Source organism: Squalius cephalus (genome assembly GCF_949319135.1).
Source record: "Squalius cephalus genome assembly, chromosome: 5".
NCBI lineage: Eukaryota > Metazoa > Chordata > Actinopteri > Cypriniformes > Leuciscidae > Squalius > Squalius cephalus.
In genome coordinates this window covers 50,193,120-50,218,005 of record NC_137126.1, presented here as the reverse complement: position 1 = coordinate 50,218,005, position 24,886 = coordinate 50,193,120, and the positions used below count along the sequence as shown (strand labels likewise).

At 36.4% G+C, this 24,886-nt stretch overlaps 1 protein-coding gene across 2 annotated transcripts; it reads right to left on the bottom strand.

The window, feature by feature from the left end:
* Positions 1 to 226: 226 nt before the first annotated feature.
* ppp1cc (protein phosphatase 1, catalytic subunit, gamma isozyme) lies at positions 227 to 23,033 on the bottom strand. 2 transcript variants are annotated; one of them, XR_013821265.1, is made up of 8 exons: positions 22,777 to 23,028; positions 11,514 to 11,645; positions 10,509 to 10,739; positions 8,490 to 8,594; positions 4,531 to 4,754; positions 3,178 to 3,312; positions 1,300 to 2,012; positions 227 to 741 (listed from the first exon to the last, which is right to left on the bottom strand). XR_013821265.1 is itself a non-coding variant. In XM_079871540.1 (7 exons), the coding sequence occupies exons 1-7, from the start codon at positions 22,829 to 22,831 to the stop codon at positions 1,923 to 1,925; spliced, it is 972 nt and encodes a 323-aa protein (XP_079727666.1). In that variant the 5' UTR covers positions 22,832 to 23,033; the 3' UTR covers positions 227 to 1,922. The 2 variants fall into 2 exon arrangements, 1 of the variants encoding a protein (XP_079727666.1); XM_079871540.1 differs by having other exon boundaries at positions 227 to 2,012; positions 22,777 to 23,033.
* Between the last annotated feature and the right edge of the window lie 1,853 nt (positions 23,034 to 24,886).

Here is a 24,886-nt window from a genome sequence, read left to right as displayed (position 1 = left end):
TGTTAACATGAACTACTGATAAACAATATTAATACAGTGTTTATTAATCTTTCTGCATTTACTAATACATGATTAACTAAAGCAATGTTCTTCTGGTACCGGTACACACCGTTGCTTTTAAACCGCTAGACGCAACAGTGTGGAAATAAGAAAACAAAAGGTAAAAATCATATCATGTCTTATATTTCATTAAACATTCATTAAAAAGTGAACACAAACAACGCAGTGGTGTTTCCTTCTCCCTTGGATTTATTTCGCAAGTATAACAATTATTTATAGTGTGGAAAACTGTGAATTATTGCCAAGACTGAACAAAACACTCGTGTATATTTACAGTGAGCTTGTGTTGATCTGAAACACTGTAGAAAGTTTTCCTGACGTGATTTACCTGATGAGGAGCTACTGTACTCGGAGGACATGCTGGAGGCCTCGAGTCCCACACACACATGCAACACAAGAGTCCGTCTGAGACACACACACACACGTCATGAAGAAGAAGAAGAAAACAAGGCATCTTGTCAACAAGAACAAACTGAGACACACACCAGTCAAACGCTTGGGGTCAGGAAGATTTTAATGTTTTTAAAAGAACATTCTGCTCAGCAAGGCTGCATTTATTTGATGAAAAATACAAAAAAAATAAAGTAAAAATGTGAAATATTATTATCATTTAAAATAACTGTTTTCTATGTGAATATATAGTAAAGTGTAATTTATTCCTGTGAATGTTCAGCATCATTACTCCAGTCTTCAGTGTCACATGATCCTTCAGAAATCACTCTAATATGAGGATCTGATGATCAAGAAACATTTATGATTATTATCAGTGTTGAAAACAGATATTTACACTTTATTTCAAGATTCTTTGATGAATAGAAAGTTGAAAAGAACAGCATTTATTTTAAATAGAATTTTTTGTAACATTATAAATGTGTTTGTCACTTTTGAACAATTTAATTAATCCTTGATGAATAAAAGTATTGATTTATTTTATTTATTTTCCACAAAAATGAAAATGAAAATTCTTACTGACCCCAAACCTTTGAAGGTTAATGTTACAAAAGATTCTATTCCAGATAAATGCTGTTCTTTTGAACTTTCTATTCATCAAAGAATCCTGAAATAAAGTGTAAATATCTGTTTTCAACACTGATAATAATCATAAATGTTTCTTGATCATCAGATCATCATATTAGAGTGATTTCTGAAGGATCATGTGACTCTGAAGACTGGAGTAATGATGCTGAACATTCAGCTTTGATTTTAAATAATAATAATAATAATATTTCACAATATTACTGTATTTTTGTATTTTTAATCAAATAAACAGCTTTGATGAGCAGAAGAGACTCTATTAAAAACATTAAAACTCTTCCCGAACCCAAAGCTTTGACTGGTAGTGTAAATGTTACGTGATGAACACACTCAAATCATGCGCTCTTCTTTAAATCATGAGAATATAAAAAATGTCAAAATCATAAAGCATTTTTAAAACCGGACTGAATATCAAACCTCATGGCACGTTCACAAGACAAAAAAATAGAAAACCGCAGAGAAACTGAAGGTGCGTAAAAACAGAGCGAGTGAAACATCTCATCTGTTCACAGTGGTTTGAACGAGCAAATCGAATCATCAGCGGAGTGTCGATTCACAATCCCAGAAATCCCAGCTCCTTTACACACACACACACACACACACATTTACAATGGGTGGAGCTTGTGTCAAACTGAGATGTACGTCATCCTGAACTGGGGATAAAGCTCCAAGAACAACTCAAAAACACTCAAATCAAATAAGAAAAGCTCTCTGCTGTCAGAGAAGCTCCGGACGGTGGCGGAGGAAAAGGGAAAGAGTTAAAGTGAAGTTCAGCCTTCGGATCCGTGACACGAGAAGACTGTGAGTCCAAACGGGTCACATGACCCTCATTTCTTGGCTTGTTTGGCGACCATGTTCCTGGGTGGAGTTACGGGACGGCTTGAGTTTGGCTTCTTCTTCTCCGCTGGCTTCAAAATCTGCAGGACAGGAAATTAACACGTTACAATAGACCAGAAAAACAAAAAATACACACATATATATATATATATATATTTGCTTTTTAAGCACTTTTGAAGCACCTCTTCATAAATATGTCTGTTTTCAAGTGTTTTCCCTTCACCCTGTGGTGTAAATCCAGCTTTTAATGTAGTTTATGTGTCTATGTGGTGTTTTTAATCTGCTTTAAGACAAAGCATGTGTAAGTTCATAAGTCGACAGCATTGCTGAGTATTTCCTCCTTAAAACTGCAGTGAACCAAAGACAGTCTCAAAAACACACTTTGAAATCGCTGGTGTTTCTGACGTCACAAACTACCTTGTAACCAATCAGATCAACGTGTGATCATCAACCAGCGGATCTCTGAGCTGAGTGAGTGAGTGGAGGCGGGGCTCATTTGCATATTCACAGAACCACGCATACTAAATGAGGCGAGTGGATCTCTAGTCTTTAACGTTGTTTTAATTTTGTTAAACTAAATCATGATTCATGTACATCATTCATTATAATTAAATCTGTACACGTAGTTTAAAATAAAAACATGATTTAAATGACATTGTCATCACCTTTTGTCATTTGTTTTAAAATAGTTTGCGGAGTATTAAATGAATTTTTAAAACCGTTTTCATCAGGAACCACACAAAATATGCAAATGCAAATTGTGATTTAAGTATTTCTACTCAAAAAAAATCACCAAAAACAAAATATGGTAACACTTTATTTTAGTGTATTTACTATAGTAATAATTATAAATGATGCATAATTACATGCAACTAACCCTAAAGCAAACCCTAACCCTATAGTGAGTGCATGTAGTTCATTAATATTACTCAGTGCTTGAGTTTATAATTACACTGTGACAATGACACCTAAAAATAAAGTGTAACCCAAAATATTCTCACAAATAGTATGATTTCATAAAAATTGAATGCATAATAATGATATTAAATGCAGTTTAACAGCATTTTGGATGGAGTACAGCGAGGTTAATATCATCAGTGTCTCAGAGAGCAGGAACGTGATGTTTTAAAGAAGTATTGCTCATTCTCAGCTCATGTTAACTAATGAACCTCTTTGTACAGTGTTACCCAATCATCAGATGAGTTTAACGAGCGTCTCAGAGAAGAGGAGTGTGATCTTGCGCACCTGAAAGGAACACATGAGTGTCTCGTCTACGCTCATCATGGCTCCGGCGTTGTCGAACTCTCCACAATAGTTGGGCGCAGAGAACAGCGTGACCAGCTGACGCTTGGCGAAGAACTCGTAGCCGTCCTCCACCACCTAAACACAACAGGCAAGATCAACTTCAGGCTCTTTATAGGGGTTATATAAATATGGTCATGACCACGTGAATATTTACAGCATAATTCACCTAATTTAGCTACTTTATGATATTAAATTACTACTTGCTCAACTCTACTCTGAAAACCACTTTATTTTCCGTACAAAATCAGTTTCTCTAAATGCTATTTTCAGATGTGCTGAAGTGTGAGTGTGTGTGTGTGTGTGTGTGTGTGTGTGTTGCTGAACGCTGGTGAGTCACTAGATTACAGTACGAGTGGATATAGATTAGTGTTTAGGGAACACACACACACACACACACACACACACACGGGTCAGTATGATGCGTTTAGGATCATCTGATCTTCTGATGCGAGTCCAAGCTTCAAATAATAAATGAGATGAAGTATTTGATGCACTGGATTATATAAATAATAAATTAATTCGATTCACTGGATTATATAAATATGAGCAGGACCACATGATTATTTACAGTGAAATTAATTTTTGGCCTAATTGTGAGCAATACAGCCACTGATATAAACGACTACTGTGAGGTACAGCTTTGGAGAGCGCGACTCTAACTCTGAAAACCACTTTATTTTCCACACACAATTAGTTTCTCTAAATGCTATTTTCAGATGTGCTGAAGTGTGTGTGTGTGTGTTACTGAACGCTGGTGAGTCACTAGATTACAGTATGAGTGGATATAGATTAGTGTTCAGGGAACACACACACACACACACAGACATAAGGAGAGTCCTCTGAAAGTACGGAACAATGTCGAGGTGTCGGCTCGTTTCTGCTTCGGGTTCAGTTTCACTTTTCCAATAACTTGACGTTGATGTAACGTGAGACTGAGGGACTCGCCCAGCAGAACCAGACTCACTCACACACACACACACACTCACACACACACACACTCACACACACACACACACACACACACACGCTCACCCAGCAGAACCAGCCGATCTGCACATCCAGTAACAGCGAGACACCGGCTGACGCACAGGGACTAGTCATGGTCTAATAATAGACTAGTTGTCTTTGTCTGTCTATGGTTAGTCGAGGATAAACTCAAGACACTTCTCAAAGGGGTTCTAGTGTGTTATCTATTGCTGTCAGCTGATCAAACCCTCTCGAAGGTCTGAATCCTTCATCTAAAGCAAGAAGTCAGATTGGGTTGGAACAATCTGCATATATTTGAAGGCTGACCTGGTGGGCCCTGCAGATCAGATCCAGGTCATGTTTGTGCAGGAACTTGGCCACCACCTCAGCTCCGAACGTGAAGGACACGCCTCGGTCGTTCTCGCCCCATCCCAACACGTCCTTATCCGGGTCGGACCACAGAAGGTCACACAGGAGACCCTGATCCGGCACATCTGTGGGTCTCATGATCCTCCTGATCTGCTCCATGGACTGCAGATCTGGAGACAGACCTGAGGAACAGCAGAAACATCAGTGGCTTGAGACGTCACGCATCAAGACTTGCAACCTATTTCAAAGTTCCACCCATTTCAAACCCGCTCTCGAGCTCCAAACACTGTTCTTGTGCGAATGAACGGGTTTTCGGTGTTGTGTTAATAGTTAATAACCAGATTTTCCCATGGTGATCACTAGGGGTGTGAGCCGACACTGGTCTCACGGTTCGGTTCGGTATCACGATGCACCGCATCCTCAATTTTAAATGTTACTTCAAAAGTGATGTGCGCGTGTGTGTGTGTGTGTGTGTGTGTGTGTGTGTGTGTGTGTGTGTTCGCCTGTTCGGGAAGTCGCAGTGACAGGAATAGTGACATTCCAGTTTGAGTTTCAAGGGAGTAAAGCTTGTTTATGCCATTAAAAAAAGGAAATTCTGTCAAATAAATTTAGTTTTAAAGAAATGTTCATTTAAAAGCAGCGCTCATTAATCAGTGTATTATGTTACCATTAAAGATGCGCGCATCAACCGTCGCCGAATCCGCTGTTGAAGGTGACGATCATCCATTTATAATCACACGTAACAGAATAATTGTAATGTGACCATCGGGTGCGGAGACTTAAATCACGGGTGGATGGTCACGGGTGGATGATTTATTTTTGGCTGTGGATTCGGGTGAGGTTGGAGCTCATCCGCGCATCTCTAAAGCGGTCAGACTCTGCCAGGCGTTAACAGCTCGCGGTGAAAGGGCTAACGTGGTTTATCAAGTTAGTGGTATTACCTCCTGCATATTCTATGTGAGCGTGACATGAGCGCACACAGCGTGTCTTCTGCAGGTCGTGCTCACCAGGGTGTTCATCAAAGCTGAAATGTGCCCAGATGTCGGCTTTAAAGTAGCTGGAGCATCTTTAATTACTCACACTCGCGTCTCGCCTCCCTCTGCCACTGTTTGCTACCGCGAAAAAGCATGTACGCGACAAATGACGTCAGAAAAGCGTCAGTACATTATAATCGGTTATGGTCTATTACTGAACCGATACCGAATCGTCCTCGTCTGCATCGCGATGCATCGTAGAAACGATTCATTTTGACACCCCTAATGATAACCCTGTCACATGGGAAAAGGTTAACAAAAAATGCACTGTTGATTAAAATGCTAAATTTGGTTTTACATTGTGTGTGTAAATGAATCGGCTTTTGGACTTGATGCTGAAACCCAAAGCACAGGACAATAGAGACTCCAGAACAACAATATTCATGATTCTGAAGATGAAAACACTGAATTATTTTAGACGAATCACTGACTAGATATAATTCAAATAATGTAGGACACTTTATACTGGTAACAGACATTTGGCATTATCAGGACACACATATATTCCCCCATTGCATTATTATACATATAGTCGTTTAATGTAGTGCTGACACAAACTCTGCAAACGTATATTTTTTTGGGGTGAACTATACACCAGTGGTTCTCAACTCCAGTCCTCGGGACCCGTTGATCTGCACATTTTGTATGTCTCTCTTATCTGACACACTCAGTTCAGTTCATGGAGTCTCTCTTAATGAGCTGATGATCTGATTCAGGTGTGTTAAATAAGGGAGACATACAAAATGTGCAGAGCAGCGGGTCCCGAGGACTGGAGTTGAGAACCACTGCTATACACTGTACATACGGCTGCATTTTTGTATTGTGACATGATATATGTGACCCTGGAGCACAAAACCAGTCACATGGGTACATTTTCTGAAATTGAGATTTATACATCATCTGAAAGCTGAATAAATAATCGTTCCATTGATGTGTGGTTTGTTAGGATAGGATAATATTTTACTGAGATACAACTATTGTAAATCTGGAATCTGAGTGATCAAAAAAAACTAAACATCTAAAATCTAAATCTCCTTTAAAGTTGATCATTTATGTTGGCGATTGTGCTGCATTCACTCACACAAATACATGTTTGATATATTTACGGTAGGAAATTTACTAAATATCTTCATGGAACATGATCTTTACTGAATATCCTCATGATTTTTGGCATAAAAGAAAAATAAATAATTTTGACCCATACAGTGTATTGTTGGATATTGCCACAGATAAACCCGTGTGACATGTGACTGGTTTTGGTCACATATTGTAACACCCCTACTTTTCATTCCTAGTTTGTAAAGAGAAGCGAGGCCTTCTAGCGCTGCATCTGTTCAGGCACTGCATGCGATACGCCTGGGACTCACACTGACTCACAAATGTGTTCATCATGAACTGATGAAGTCAGAGGATTACACACCCGAAACATTTAGTTTCAGTAAACACAAAAGCAGATGTTCAGGCTCCTTTTACATCATGTATTATCACACAGAGAAAGAGCATCAGTGTTGAGGAATAAGTAACTAACTTACATTATTTCAGTAGCATTAGGAGCTCGGCTCACTTTAGAAAAGCAGTTCAAACAAACATTAATTTAAAAAAAAAAAAATCATAAACACTCACCGTTTTCAATTTAGTTAAATTTGTGTGGTTTTGCCCTATTATTTGCCTGTTATATAATTTATAAATCAGTCAATTATATTTACAGTTAAGTTTTTTGTTGGTTTGTTTTTAAATTCAAGGACGCATTAAATTGATCAAAAGTGACAGTAAAGATACTAATAATGTTACAGAAGTTTCTGTTTCAGATAAATGCTGTTCTTTTGCACTTTCGATTCATCAAATAATCCTGAAAAATAAATGTATTAAAGTTTCCACAAAAATATGAACTGTTTTCAACACTGATGATAATCATAAATGTTTCTTGAGCATCAGATCCTCATATTAGAGTGATTTCTGAAGGATCATGTGACACTGAAGACTGGAGTAATGATGCTGAAAATTCAGCTTTGATCACAGGAATACATTAAACTTTACTATATATTCACATAGAAAACAGATGATTTACACTGGAATAATATTTCACTGTTTTTACTGTATTTTTGATCATATAAACGCAGTCTTGGTGAGCAGAAGAGACATCTTTAAATAACGACCCAAAGTATTTTGAAATATATATTTTTTAAACTAAATGTCCAGCAACAGCGTTTATAAACTAATTTGTAACATCTAGAAAAAGATTAACACACAGATCTGAGATTGGACATGACTTGGACTCGACATCAGACTTGTGTCTAACAAAGATGTCCTTGTAAAATGTGACCCTGGACCACAAAACCAGTCACATGGGTCATTTTTTTTTAAATTGAGATTATACATCACATGAAAGCTGAATAAATAATCTTTCCATTGATGTATGGTTTGTTAGGATAGGACAATATTTGGTCGAGATACAACTATTGTAAATCTGGAATCTGAGGGAGCAAAAAAATCTAAACATCTAAAATCTAAATTTCCTTTAAAGTTGTTCATTTATGTTGGCGATTGTGCTGCATTCACTCACACAAATACATGTTTGATATATTTACAGTAGGAAATTTACTAAATATCTTCATGGAACATGATCTTTACTGAATATCCTCATGATTTTTGGCATAAAAGATAAATAAATAATTTTGATTATACAATGTATTGTTGAATATTGCCACAGATAAACCCGTGCGACTCGAGACTGGTTCAGTGATCCAGGGTCACATACATGTGAACTTTAATGGATACCATAAACACTCCACGTAGCAGAAGAGTCAGCAGGTGAAAGTCTCTCTGGGATATCTGGAGGTTTATCTACGAATGCCTGTAACACACACACACACACACACACACCTCCGTGACAACAGAAGATCTTCTCATCGACGATGGCAGCGATCGGCAGACAGTTGAAGCAGTCCGTGAACGTCTTCCAGAGCTTGATGTTGTAGCGTCTCCTGCCTAAAACACACAACCATAAACATAAGCTTCAAGGTCTATTTAAAATGAACAGTACAGTGTTGAGTGGCTAAAATGTAAATGCATAAGACGACTCTACAGGGACAGAGTCTGCTAAAAATACACACACTCAGACCTGCAACAGCGCTCAATAATTAATTCTGCTCGGCGGGAGAGTCACACACAGTTGTTTAAAGTGCACATTTTGCTCTTATTACAGATAAAGACATTAACACAGTCAAATCAGGTTATGCGTTTGCTTCTGTTCATGTGGAGATGTGTGTTAACATGAACATCAGGCTTCTAGCAGGGTTACAGTATACAGACACACAATCTGGACACTTTAAATCAGGAATGCAATTGCAATATAATTTTGCATTAGTAGAACCATGTTCTGCTAATGCAAAAAGCAATTATATTATTTTGATTGTGTGTGTGTGTGTGTGTGTGTGTGTGTATTTATAAAACATGAAGGGCCCTATAGAATCCCAAATTCAATTTTATTTTTTCCCAAAATTCAGCTTTTTTCCTATTTTCTGGATCCCTTTTTGAATAAATTAAATTTGAGTAATAATCAAAAATTATGAAACTTAACTCAACAACAATTTATTTAAAGATAACAAAAATTAAGGCCCTAAAAAATCATTTTTATTTGTTCTTAAATTTCGCAAAATTTTCCCCAAATTCCATGTTTTCAATCTTAATTTTTCAGGTTTCCATTTTAATGGTTTAATTGAGTTTCAATAACCAGAAGGTATGTCTAATCAATTGAATAAATCATTTATTTAAAAAAATTTCAATAATAGGTCCAAATGAAATATTTTTTTAATTTTACAGAAATTCAGTCTGACTACATTTTTCTGGATTACTGGTTTAATAAAAATGAATTAATACAAAAATGCACAACAATTCCTTTTATTTTTGGGAAATGCTGCACACAACAAACGTTTACTGCTACATTGAAAAAATCAGGAAAAATTGTGATATTCCTTAAAGTCGGCATGAAATCAAATTTGACAAATCTTCTTTTTATATGTAATATTGTAGTGTTTATTATAAATTATTTATCTGTGCACTTTATTATTTTTTTAAAATTCATGTACCCTTATAATCTTTAATGAAATACATTACCCTTCCCTCCCCCCTCGAAACGACCTCTCTTCTCTTTTGGTCACGTGCCATGGCCAAAGGGTGCGGCTATCGAGATGCTCTCGAGGGTGAACTTGACTGATAACAGAGAATGTCTAATAAGGCTGATAACTTGACTTATCTTGGTTCACGGGAATAATAAAATAAAATAAAAAATCCTTCATGGGAGGGTAACGGTGGGGAGTCCGGTGGAGAGAAATCCTCCACAACTGAATGTAAACTGGCATTCAAATCTGCCTCCATTTTGTTTGCAACGCCCAACCTCTAACGATCCAATCAATTCCCCGAAGGACGAAATCAAGCCCCGCCCTACATTTCTTTCTAATTTCAGAAGCCGTTTCACTCGGATATACGTCACAACAAGGAAGAAATGACAATCTCAACTTCCGTTTCATGCCGACTTTAAAGAATAATGTTTTAATAATTGTATTACTTTGACTAGTTCTGTACAATTAAAATATATTTCTGTCATAATTTCTTCAAGTTAAACCAAACTTTTATTTATTTTTTATTTTACTATTGGCGTATAGTTGTGGTGAAGACATCAGAGTTTCAGTGTAAACACCACGAGCGTCACGCGTGCTTATTTATGCGCTCATTAACACGGACTTCATATTCATAAAACACTCTTTTTGTGTTTCGATATTTAGTCCATATTATAATAACAGCCCTACTTTTCATTCAGTCATCCAAACTCTGCCAAAATCTGACATTCAGGATTCCTGCTTTACGACTCCCCAATCATGGCCGCATGTCCTGCTCACTCACACTCGTCGTAGAAGCCGTAGATGCGGTTGATGGAGGCGCACTCGTGGTTCCCCCTCAACAGGAAGAAGTTCTCCGGGTATTTGATCTTGTAGGCCAGCAGGAGGCAGATGGTCTCCAGAGACTGCTTCCCTCGGTCCACATAGTCTCCCAGGAACAGGTAGTTGCTCTCCGGTGGGTATCCTCCGTACTCAAAGAGCCGGAGCAGGTCGTAGTACTGGCCGTGGATGTCGCCTGTCGGGAGCAGAGCGTCTCATTTACTGAGCGATCAAAAATTACTATTTAATACATTATTTATAGGCGCCTTACGGGACACCTCACATGCAGATAAAACACACAAAACTATTTACAAGCAAAAAAAAAAAAAAAAATAATAATAAATTCACAACCGATCGGAGACACATACAATATCACAGATTTTGTGACATGCCTAAAGAGATGCGTTTTCAGACGCATTATATTTAAAGGAGTCGTTCACTTCAGAATTTACATTTCCTGATTATTTACTCTCCCCTCGTCATCCAAGATGTTCACGTCTTTCTTTCTTCAGTCGAAAATAAATTAAGGTTTTTGAGGAAAACATCCCTCATTTCCTCCATATAGTGTCTTCAATGGGGTCCAACGGGCTGAAGGTCCAGATGTGAGTTTCAGTGCAGCTTCAAAGTCTCGACACGATCCAGCCGAGGAATAAGAGTCTCATCTAGACACACCAGCGGACATTTTAGAACTAAATAAACATTTATATACTTTTAACCACTAATGCTCGTCTTCCACTAGCTGTGATGCGACACACATTACGTAATCAGGATGTTTTCCTCAAAAACCTTCATTTCTTTTCGACTGAAGAAAGAAAGAAAGGAACATCTCGTGTTGGGGAGAGTAAATAATCAGGAAACTTTCATTCTGAAGTGAACTACTCCTTTAATGACATGATGTAACTGCAATCAAAGTGGTTACATGTGTGAGAAACGACTGCTCATCTAACCAGACCATTACACTGTTACTCACCGCAGATCTTCAGTGGCGCTTCCAACTCCAGGAGGATCGGCTGGCTCAGGAAGATCTCACGGGACTTCAGGCACAATCCACGAATCTCGTTCTCCTGAAGCTGGACGTTCTTGCCAGGCTTCGATCCTCTCACTGCGAACACACACACACACACACACACACACAGTTAACCAGAGTAGAGGTTCGGCTCTTCAACCCTCTCGACTGGAGAAATACATAAAGAGAAAGCAATAAACATTATGTAATAGTGATTATGTTATGGATGCACGATATATCGGTTGATATCGGTTCATTTTTAATGTTATCGGCCTGATAATAAAATTTGGCTGATATATTAAAGCTGATAAATAATGTATTATTTCCTTCAGCTGAGACACTTCAGATGTGCACTGTTCAACATGATGATTATAAAGTGCTTGAAATAGGATTGAAATCACTTCAAAAAAGGAAAGTACAGTTCAGTGCAACATGTGCAGCGCAAGCCTGTCATATCGGCTACATAACATTATCATGAGGACATCATAATCGTGTGTTTGAGACGTGGATTTTACTGGTGAGACTTTAGTTTTTGTAATCAGGCTCTCAAAAATGATATAAAAATCAGGATTTTGATTTATCAGCCGATATATCGGTTATCAGCTTTCAGATATAAAGAATTATCAGTATCGGCCAAAATGTTCATATCAGTGCATCCCTAGATTATGTTTATTACACTCAGTGTTGGAGACTCGACTGCATGTTGTTTTAACAGTTTCCCTTGTACACATTAGTATTATTTTAGTACCATTTAAATACTATTATAGTTTTTATAATACGTTTTTATTTTAACATTTTCTTTAGTGATTTTGTTGTTTTTGTGATTTCTATCAGTTTTTTTAATATATCTACATAGCTTTTATTAATAGCTTTTTCAGTTTTAGTTTTTTTAGTGCTTCAAGTTAAACTAAACGAAAATGTTGCTTTGGCAACTAGCTGAAACTTTATTTCCTGTTAACGTTATTTCAAGTAACAAAAATGTTCTTTTATGGGTTTAGTTAACAATAATAACTCTAGTACGGAGTACAGCTGTAAGATAAAACCATAGATGTGAACAATTCAATTTAGTGTCGTGAAACAATTAGGCTAATCGCATCCAAAATAAAAGTTTGTTTTTACATAATATATGTGTGTGTGTGTACGGTGTATAATTATTTTGTATATATAAATACACAAACATGCATTGTATAAATTTAAGAAATATTTGCATGTATATACTGTATATATAATATATAAATATTTATATATAAATAGCAAATTTTTCTTATATACATGCATGCATATACTGTATATATATTTATAAATATATAAATAAATATTTTATATATAAATAGCAAATTTTTCTTATATACACATACGTGCATATACTGTATATATACATTTATATATAATTTATATTATATATACATTTTTTATATATAAAATACCACATTTCTCTTAAATATATACATGCATGTTTGTGTAATATATATATATATACACACACACACACGTGTGTGTGTGTGTGTGTGTGTGTGTGTGTGTGTGTGTGTATATATATACACACACATATATATATATATATATATATATATATATATATATATATATATATACACAAAATACTTATACACAGTACACACACATTTTTTTGACGTGATTAATCACGACTAACCATTTCACAGCCCTAACTCAAGTCATCAGTGCATGTTTGATGAACAGCCAACCCTTCAGTAACCAGCAGGCGTCATCATCGATGTCATTGTCTGGTTAGTTGAGCAATCAGTGTTGCAAACCCAAACCCAGACAACATGAGCTTGCAGGAAAAACTGAGGCATAATGGTGGCATTTCTGTGATTCACTGCAACCCAGTGGCACTGGGAGGGGAATTAGGTTATAAAGCATCACTTCTCGTCTGCAAACGTGCCCTACTTGCACAGGATCAAAGTGTCCTACAGGATTCATCCCTAATGTGTAAAGCAGTCTGTCCCGGAAACACACGGATCATCCCTGTTTCAACGCTTTCCTGCTTTGCAATGTTGGCAGATTTCAGATCTGGTTTTTATAGCGCTCAGGGAACGGTCAAAGCCTGGCCTGTTACTGCCCAGCTTTTCTATTTTTACCCCGTGTTTTGAGCAACTGGCACACAGCTCTGGACTGAGGCTTGTTTTGCTGGTTACTGGGAGTTAGGGAAGGGTGGGAGGACGGAACATACCGTGCAGAAATCGCTATTTAGTACCAAAATAATTTTCCACTGAATAACCAGCACAAATAGCATAGAGATTCTATGATATAAAATATTACAAAATTACCAGGATGTATGAATTGACTGAATAAACTATATATATATACTAGCGTTCAAAAGTTTGGGATCTGTAATATTTTTTATGTTTTTAAAAGAAGTCTCTTCTGCTCACCAAGACTGCATTTATTTGATTAAAAATACAAAATAAAACAGCAATATTGTGAAATATTATTACAATTTAAAATATCTGTTTTCTATGTGAATATATAGTAAAGTGTAATTTATTCCTGTGAATGTTCAGCATCATTACTCCAGTCTTCAGTGTCACATGATCCTTCAGAAATCACTCTAATATGATGGAACATACCGTACAGATCCCAAACTTTTGAACGGAAGTGTATATAAAGACACACACACACACACACACAGGTATAGAAGAGGAATAAATGAGTCATTTACACCGTATGAGTTTCCACTGGCCGCCTGCATAATCTCATTACATGAGAACGAACCCTCACACACACACAGAGATGAAGGACTGCCTGACACACACACACACACATAGACGAAGGACTGCCTGACACACACTCCACACAACAGGGCTGTAAGAGTTATAATAGCAGCCACAACAATCAGCAATGGGCTCTTTTAACGAGTGCTGAGAGACGCTATTCACGAGATGATGTCAAGTCTCTTCATCACCGTTAGCTGGAACTTTCTCAAAGGAATCGTTCACTAATAATGAAAACGCCACGACGTCACACACAACCGGTTCTCGTGCGTCTAGTAAAATCTGCACCATAAGCGGCATATTTGATTTTAGAGTATCGTTTATATATGAACCTTTTATAACCCCTTAACAGTCACCACCCTTTTTGATAACAGATGTGAAAGAGCACTATCCAAACTTAAATGGCTGTAATTCAAGAACGCTTTGGAATATAATATATGTTTGGTCTTGTTTTAAAGAAAACACTCCAAAGTGAAAGCACTTCAAAAAATGAAGGTTTGAAAAAGTTATAGAACTTTAAATTTACTGTAAATCAACTGTACTGCACTAAAAAAAATATTTTATATAAAATATAAATTTTACAAAAAAAGACATATCTAACCAAGTTGTGTTCCAAATTTGAAGTTGATATCACAAAAATTGAAGTTTTTGTTTAGGCGCAGTACCAAAACCAGCCACCAGGTGTCGCCCACATTCCTCATTTTTTTTATGTACTCTCCTGTAACAAATTAATACGTTTCTGTCCGGAAAAATCACTTCTATCACAAAATATGGAAAACGACAAATATGGAACCTTGAGACGCTGACCTTTCCGATGATACGCGTTTCGTCAAGATTACAAAAGTTGAGATTATAAAGTAGTTAAAATAAATTTTGTAATATGAAACCTGACACCGCCCACTTGGGGAGGAGCCTGCTAAAATAATTTAAAGTTCCATTTCCATGGTTACGCAACATCCAATTTCAAAATGGTTTTGCAAAGGATGAATTTTGAGTTCATAAGCTTTCGAATGATGCCTAATTTATGATGATTACTAAAATATGTGATACGAAAACAAAATGACAGAACTTTCATTTTTGAGTGGACTGTCCCTTTAAATACTGATAGATCTCACTATGTTTGGGATTCAGTTATATAAAATATAATGGAGGTTTTTTTTTTAAGTATTGTCATTCGTCTTTTGTTTTCAAGTATAATGCCGTCAATCTTAACTGAGATCCTCATTGTTTTGCTGACAGACAAACACTGAATTGTTAAATTATATAATCTGCTAGTTATGTATTAAAAAAAACCAAATTGCTCCCTTAAAAACAGCTTGAAAGCATCTTCCCCAACACACCAGGAGGATTAAGGCCATGGTGACGGTGCTAGGACGAGACTGTTCCTCCAACTGTTCCTCACAGCAGCTCCACTACAGAGAAAACACAGCTGAACATTCACTTCAGATCTGAAACACACTTCAGAGTGATTAACACACACTAAACATGGAGCAAAGCCACTGAGTTTTGAGCTTTACAATCAATGAAGCCCAAAGATACAAGTATATTTCATGAATGTGGACGTGAAGTGTTGCATGTGTCCCTCCCTGGAATGACACACACATTCCAAACTGCACCTTTCCACACACACACATGCGTGAGCTCACAAACACAAACACAAGTTAACGCACAAGTTAAACGACTACAGAGCAACATTCTGAGATACTGTGGTAACTAGTGAAGTAACGATCCCCTGATGTCACGATGCGACACACATCCCGATACTGAACTCACGATACCATATTACTGCGGTACTCCAAGACACATGGGAAAATGCACTGTTGATTAAAATGCTAAATTTGGTTTTACATTGTGTGTGTAACAACACAAAAGTGCTGAAACCCAAAGCACAGGACAATAGAGACGCCAGAACAACAATATTCATGATTCTGAAGATGAAAACACTGAATTATTTTAGATGAACATGCTTGATCTCTTTCACTGACTAGATATATTTAAAATAATGTAGGACACGTTTACTGTAACATCAGACATTTGGCATTATCAGGACACACTAATATTCCCCCAATGCATTATTATACAGTAGTTTAATGCAGTACTGACACTAAAACTCTGAAAACTTGAATTTTTCCTCTCACAGTCATTTATATTTTGGGTGAACTATCCACAATACATGTTGCATTTTTGTATTGCGATATATTGTGACAGCCCTAGTGGAGAAGCATCTTTATGGTAAGGCTCTGCAATTATTCAATTTAGATGTTTGGCTTCCAACGATTATGAAAACATTATGATAGTCGAAGGTAAAACAGCTCTTAAAGGGACAGCAGCCTAATAAACCCGCCACAGTCGTTCACTACTGATGATCAAACAACCAACGACACGCAAAATCACTTCAGCAGCTTTAATAAGCATTAATCTATATTTCATGTATACAGTAAGCCTATGCAGTCATTTTACATTTGATTATTAAATATTTTTCTGATCTAAATACCAATGTTAGTACAAAAACTTGTTTATTTATTTGTATTGCTGACTGTTTACTTGTCTTACGCAATTATTTTGAGGACCTTTTTCTTACCTTCGTTAACCTAGTATTAGTTTTTGCTGAAGTATAGATAATTGTGAGATTAAAATGTGAATATCGTGAAATAAGACTTCACCCTCCAATAATCGTGACTTCAATATTGACCAAAATAATCGTGATTATGATTTTTGCCATAATTACTATATGGTTCCTTTTGTTATTGATACAGAACTTTTCTCTGTTTTACTCGATATATACAGAACTCGTTTTACTCATGGAGTTTTACTTCATTCTCATTAACAAAGTATTACAGTCTGGTACAACGAGTGCATTTGGTGCATCTATCATCATCATGCTAGTAATTACAATAACATGCATGTGATCAATTTTCCGATTAATAAAAGCCAATAATCAAGTTCCATATCTACAACTGATCACCTCAAAAGTAAAAGAGAATCATTACAAAATACTAGATATGTAAGAGGAGATTTCGATTCTCAATGAAACTAGTTTATTGTTGCTATTATTTATGGATTTTTCTATTCTTATATCTGTTACTGATACTTTTCCAGTGATATCTTATTATTATTTGTTGTTTTTACTATACTTTACAGCTACTCCCTGGTTTATATGCTTCCATTCCCACACTTGGATTTACACACAAACACACATATATATATACACACACACATATATATATAGAATTGTCTTATGTTGGCTGTTACTTTGTTTATTTGTCCTGTTTATTTTGTATATAAGCACGTGTATAGTGTCACAATTTGTGTTTGCATAATTACAATAAAAAATAGATTTAAAAAATTGTAATCCTTCTCTTTTTTTTGTAAGTGCACGTTTCATTTCTTGAGCTGTAAATGTGCAAAATGTGAGTGTAATAAAAAAAAATACTGACAGACTACAGATTCTGTGCATCTCCTGCAAATTACACTGAATAGAATAGACTAAACTATTAAAAGCACATGATCAGGTGTGGGATGAGTGCGAAGAGGAGCTACTCTTCATCCTGAACACTTCAGTTCATGACTGAGCAGAACTCGGGTTCCCCACCCATGATGAGCACACGAGGCGGGTCCTGGCAGCGCACCGGGCGTTATGTAAGCGAGACACTGCCAAGGGAACAGCAGCATTAGCACTAAGCGGCGCGAGCACATATAGGTGCAGTTATAACACACCGCCAGGTTTCTAGGCTGTATAGCAATAAACACGCAGGCGGAGTGTCTGGTGCCGTATAAACCCTGACGAGGTGGAAAAAACAGGGAGAGGTTTCTAGGGAACATGTACCAGCTGGATGGACATAATGCTGCAGAAACCCTGCGTAGAGTTAGCACACATCCAGGCGTGGACTAAACCCAGGGCTCCCACACCTCGGTTAGCGGACCTTTCCAGGACTTTCCAGGTCCAACAGCCTCAAACTCAAGGACTTAATGTGGGGACACACTTATTGTGTCCAACAACAAACGTTGAGGTTCCAGCGCAGTAGTTTTGTGCGAGTGTGAACGTCAGGGAAACACACAACACACAGTACCTCACGCGGGACACACTGAACATAACTGTAACTAGCGTAAATCAGGCAAGCTAGTGCGCATAGGCCACGAAGTGTTGGTGAAATAACACATTAGCGGAGCGGAGGGAATTTTATCCAGAAAACTTCTTGCACAAAATAAATTCAAGATTCACAAACTTTCAAGGATTTCAAGGACCCGTGGGAACCCTGTAAATCTTACGCTAGGGATGCACCCATATGAACATTTTGGCCGATACCGATAATTTTTTTATATTTGAAAGCCGATAACCGATATATCGGCCGATAAATCTAAATCCAAATTTATATATAAGTTTTGAGAGCCTGATTGTAAAAACAAAAGTCTCTCCAGTAAAATCCACGTCTCAAACACACAATTATAATGTTCTCATTAGGGATGCTCATATTGACCGTTTAACCGTTAACCGAAAGTAAAAATTTTGACCAATTAATACTATCAGTTAAACGGTTTAAAACGTTTTTTTTAAAGCTTTTTTATTTATTTTTTTGCTGCATGGTTTAAAAATAAAATACTATATAGCTTATATTTCTTAACTCACGGAGCGCGTCGACACGCCCAACCACACTCGTGACAGACATTTTTTAGCGCAATTTTCCACCGGACAAAATTGCAATTGTTAACTCGTGATTTTTGTTCTGTCTGTGCGCACCAATCTTGCACTTCTATCTACTCCTCAACCAGACCACCTAGAGACTTCGGGTTTTCGGCATTATGTTAAGGAAGGTCTAATCTCGGGAACGCACCAAAAAAAAAAAAAAAAACGGAAAAGATTTACTATCTCTTAGTGTTGTGATCCCATGACGTGAGAAAATTGCGCTAAAACACTCACCGAGTTTTTAGTACTTGTTTTCCGAGCAAGGCAAGCAAAATGAAGCGAGCGAAAAGAAGCACTGTGCATCTGCGTGCATATGGTGACGCAAAAGTGTGTGAAATTAGATGTAGTATGCACTCCAGGCGGCTAGGTGACAATGGACCGGTGATCGGCGCCTTCACTGTCTTGCAGACTTTGCGTTTTTACCCTGTCTATGTTTTTACCCTTTAGACGGGAACGCGACGGTGGAGCGTTTTTAAGATTACCACTCTGGAGGGTGGTTTCACTTTTTTTTTTGCGTTTTTAAGCCACAAAAACGAAAGGCACATCTGATAAAATATTTTTATGTTTTCACCCGCGAGCGTTCTCGTGTAAACAGGGCCTGTTTACGGAAAAAAAAATGGCCAGTTTTTGAAAGCTTCGTTCAAACGGATTCAGTGTTTTCTTTTTGTCATCTTAATTTGTTAATTATTTAAGTTTAAAAAATATATTTAGTGTAGGCCTATTTTGTTTTTTATTTGTATTATTGTATTGTTTTTTCTCTCACTGTCAGAAATGCTGCAGGTGCGTGAAAATTTAAACTAAATCCAGGTTCTGTTGTTGATCTGTTCTGTATGCTGCTGTTTGCACTTTGCACGTTAAAATGAACCCTTTGATTAAAAAAAAATGTGTTTGTATTTTTTTAAAGGGTCACAGATACGCGTCAATTTTATTTGTATTTAATGGCAATTCAATATTATAATCTTTCTTATCAGTTAACGGTTAATAATCGATTAACGTGCGGCGGTTGTCGGTTGGGGAAATTAATCGAAATGAGCATCCCTAGTTCTCATGATAATGTTATGTAGCCGATATGACAGGCTTGCGCTGCACATGTTGCACTGAACTGTATTTTCCTTTTTGGAAGTGATTTCAATCATATTTCAAGCACTTCATAACCCTCATGTTGAACAGTGCGCATCTGAAGTGTCTCAGCTGAAGGAAATAATACATTATTTATCAGCTTTAATATTTCGGACAAATATTCTTATCGGTTTATAACGAAAACATTAAAAATGAACATATATCGGCCGATACCGATATGGTGGCCGATATAACGTGCATCCCCAGTATTTATGTAGCATTTGAAAATCTAATATTTTTTTGTATTTTTTAGATAATATATTTTCAGTATTGAATTAGACTTAAAATTAATAGTTCATTTAATTTAGTAAATTTGGTACTTTAGCATTTTAAAATTTTAAAAAAGTTTAATGTCTGATAATTAATTGTTACTGCAGACGTGAACTGTAATGTTTATGGTTAATTTGTGTGGCATAAGCGATATAACATCATTAAGATGCACACTGACCTAACAAAGAATTTCTATATGTAATTATGTAGGAAATATTAAATATGAACATATATTATCTGGGATTATTAGCAGAATTGTATCCAATGCGTCATCTTGCTCAGAGAGACAGAAATAATATTTCATAGTCTTTATGTCCAAATTTCACAGCGAGCGATAATTAGCCAGTGAATCATTTAAATTAAGTTACTGAACTAAATAAAAACAATATAACCAAACACATAATTACATAACCATGGTGAATAACTGTTATATGTGCATACCTGTAAAGAGCATAAATCTGTATTCATATCATATTTCAGAATGAGCACTATAGTCCTATACGCAACTCGCTCGCACTTTTAATAAGCAGCGACATTTCTCAAAGTGAAAAAAAACAATCAATCCGATCAAATGTAGGCTATACTATCAAATGGATTAGATACGATTTAAATACGACCAAATTAGCCTAAATATCAATCATATTTGAACAATTCACTCCAATTAAACGTGACTTTTTTTATTCCGACTGTGCTATTAATGCGATCAAAATAAGATTATTATTATTACTACTGCTTATTGATTGATTTGCATGATTCAAGGTGTGCATGTTCTATTCTTTAATGCAGGTGAATTATAAAAATCCATGTTTGTGTGTCAAATTATAATTATGAACAACATTTCTATTTTACAATGTCAAAAACTCATGCAAAACAATGTTTATAATCAGTAAAAATAACCTTTCCACCAATTTCACAGCTTTTTTGTTCTGCATGAAAACAATCCTAAGAGGACAAAAGTGTTTCCTGATTGATATAAAGCAAAAGCAAAAGCACAAGCAGTGAGTAGTGTTATGTAAATACATCTTTTCATGAATCAAGTATTGTACTGTATACAATAAAACAATAACGTTATTGCATAATCACAGGGTTCACTCGCTGATTCTTTGTATTTACTGCTTTATTATAATGCATTGCACACAATAAAGCCATAACATTATGAAACAGTTGTATAATAAAATTATAGGCCTAGACTTGCAATAGAAACAAAATATAATACATTACTCAAGAGTGAGAGTTTATAGTGTCTGTTTTGGAATTAGTCATTTCTGAGATATTTTCACTAAATTAATTTTCCAGATGTTTGGGATTACTGCATAAAGAGTTGTTTAAAGTCATTTTACAAGAGATTACCAGGGATGCATCGATATGAACATTTTGGCCGATACCGATAACCGATAATTCTTTATATTTGAAAGCCGATAACCGATATATAGGCCGATAAATCCAAACCCAAATGTAATATCATTTTTGAGAGCCTGGTTACAAAAACAAGTTTCACCATTAAGATCCATGTCTCAAACACACAATTATAATGTTCTTATTAGAATTTGATATCCTATGTGACATACCGATATGGTGGCTGAGTTCAGTTTTTAAGATTACACTCTCAAAGAGCAATTAAACCTGAACTAAACTGGCAAAAACACATGAACTTAGGCCTGGAAATGACTCTTTCCAGATTTCAGTGACTAAATGACTCTGATAAACAGTCTTCTACATCATCAAATCTGTTTAATATCACTTTGTCAGTATTGTAAAGCATATTTTTTGTATTTAACGATGCCTTAAAGGGAGTTCATCGAGTCATTTACTCGGCCTCAAGCTGTTTGAAACCTGTATAAATATATGTTGAACACAAAGGAAGATATTTTGAGGAATATTTGTAACCAAAAAGTTGCTGTACTTTCATAGTACTTTTTTTCTCCCATACAATGTAAGTCAATGTTGTTTGGATTCCCATATTCTTCATAATATCATCTTTTGTGTTCAACAGGAGAAAGAAACTCATACAGGTTTGGAAAATTTGAGAGTGAGTAAATGATGACAGTTTCATTAAATTTTTTGGGCGAACTAACATTAACACAACACGTAAGTTACTGGCTCAAATCACAGGGACTGCCTATGTATATAGCCTGAGTTTTATGGCATAACTCCAAATTCGCAAACGCGCCATAAATGTCGTCTATGGAGGGAACTAGCGTTACAGACACTGTACATTGTGTATTTGACACACAGCCACTGATGTCAATGAGGAGCTAACGCTCAGCTAACCCTGTTAGCTCAGCTCGACAGCTCTAAATACGAGCCAGATGGCTGACTAATCAGACATATACATATTCATATACTACAATAACAACGATTCAGTAATTATTTACCTCACTGTTAGAATATGTTAGCCGTTGCTTGATGTGAAACTTACCCTCGAGAAGGCGCTGAATGATGCTGTCTATGTTGAGTTTATCGATGTCAGCCATGACTAGCCGAATAAAACACAAACGCCACGACTCAAAACACACCAGAAATGACAAATAAAAGTATTCCGATTACAAAAAAATCGATTTATTACACAAAAGGTAACAAATCGCGGGCCGTCAGACGCGCGTGCTGCGGCGGAGGCTCACCGGCTCTGCGGAAGGACACACATTACAACACATTCAGCAACAGCACAGCTGCTGTAAACCGGCGCGCGGATGAATACAGCACAGCTGCACGAGTGAGGAGAAATAGTGCGGAGGAAATGGGAGGGAGCAAAGCCGATTTTCACAATAATGTGTGACGACGTTGAATGTTAATTGGTATGAAATACTTTTAGTTATATAACATTTATATAAATAATACGTTTTAATATTATTTTCATGACAACTGACCGCATTCACATTACATCAATGCAAAAATAAATAAAAGAATTAGGCTATATTATTTAGCTAATTTGTAAAGTAGCATATTTAAAGATCATGCATTTAATTATATTATTTTATTTGTAAGGTAGCATATTTAAAGGTCATGCATTTCAAATGTACAGTACTTTTACGGTTGTGTCCTCGTATCACAGTATTGTTACCGGATGAGGGAGCATGTTGATGCATCATATTTCATCATCTCTTCTTTTAGGAAATTACGTTTTCTTGAGATGTTTCACCAGCGGATCCTGATCTCGTCAGATTGCAGAAGGAACACTGAATAAACAGTGACACAATTCTGTTTTATATGCATCACTGCAAAACAACATTGTGTCTAAGAGAGGTAGGCCTGGATAAACATGATTTTCCTTTTCAAGTTCTTTCATTAAAATTCTTTGGACAAACAGAAAGAGATTCAAACACATATATGTAAGTAAGTTTCAGATTGCAAGTGTTTCTCAGATGAAAAAGACATTTGTGTCATGTTTAGAGACCTGTGCTGTCCTCTAGTGTTCGTCATTGTGCAGTGACTTTCCTTTCAATTCAACTCAATTCGATTTATAACTGTGAATTAGAACTGACAGAAATAATTCACTGAATTGCAATTCAAAGAAATTCAACACAGTCACACAAAACATATGCAGTAGCAAAAAACATGAATAATGACACCCTGATGTGTAGAATATCTTATATACAGCACTATGAAATTTTAACCTCATTTTTTTCAGAATGTGACAGAAACTCATACAGGTTTGCAACATCTTGAGGATGAGTAAATGATGACAGAATTTTCATTTTTGGGTGCACTGTCCCTTTAAGGTAGTTCTATTCTGCTTTTATAGAATCTTTTTGGCATATATGGGGTTCTTTGAAATTAATTCAAGAAGCCTGGGATTCTAGATAGAACTTTTTTCTAAGAGTGGACCCATGGCAGATATTTTTGATTGATTTGTTTTTTTAGAAAACAAGACTTGATATCTTAAAGTCCCCCTGTAGTCAATAATTGTATGATCTCTAAAATGACATATTTAAACGTTTTTTTCCTTGAAAAAAGATACGTCATGCCTTAAAATATCTTGAATGTAACTCGACACCCTTGCCTCATTTAGTATGCGCAGTTATATGAATATGCAAATGAGCCCCGCCTCCACTCACTCACTCAGCTCAGAGATCCACTGGTTGACGATCACACGTTGATCTGATTGGTTACAAGGTAGTTTGTGACGTCAGAAACACCAGCGATTTCAAAGCGTGTTTTTGAGACTGTCTTTGGTTCACTGCAGTTTTAAGGAGGAAATACTCAGCAATGCTGTCGACTTATGAACTTACACATGCTTTGTCTTAAAGCAGATTAAAAACACCACATATACACAACATTAAAAGCTGGATTCTCACCACAGGGGGACTTTAAAGTAATTTTGATTCTCAAGCCTTTATTTTTTAAATGATTTGTACTGGAGAACAATCATTATTTTTTGCATAAGCATTGTCGAGATAATGAAGGTCCGAGTGTGTGTGACGGGATCAGGGATCACAGATCAGTGTGTGACGGGATCAGGGATCAGTGTGTGACGGGATCAGACAGAGCTGATCATTGTCTCGGACTGTATTAGATTACACACAAAAATA

What these genes read in the sequence shown, in the direction of transcription:
- ppp1cc (XM_079871540.1), bottom strand. Translation starts at nt 22,831, where the DNA reads ATGGCTGACATCGATAAACTCAACATAGACAGCATCATTCAGCGCCTT. An exon ending in AGCGCCACTGAAGATCTGCG is followed by an intron (nt 10,740 to 11,513) that starts GTGAGTAACAGT and finishes TGCTCCCGACAG; the next exon opens with GCGACATCCACGGCCAGTAC. An exon ending in CTACGGCTTCTACGACGAGT is followed by an intron (nt 8,595 to 10,508) that starts GTGAGTGAGCAG and finishes TGTGTGTTTTAG; the next exon opens with GCAGGAGACGCTACAACATC.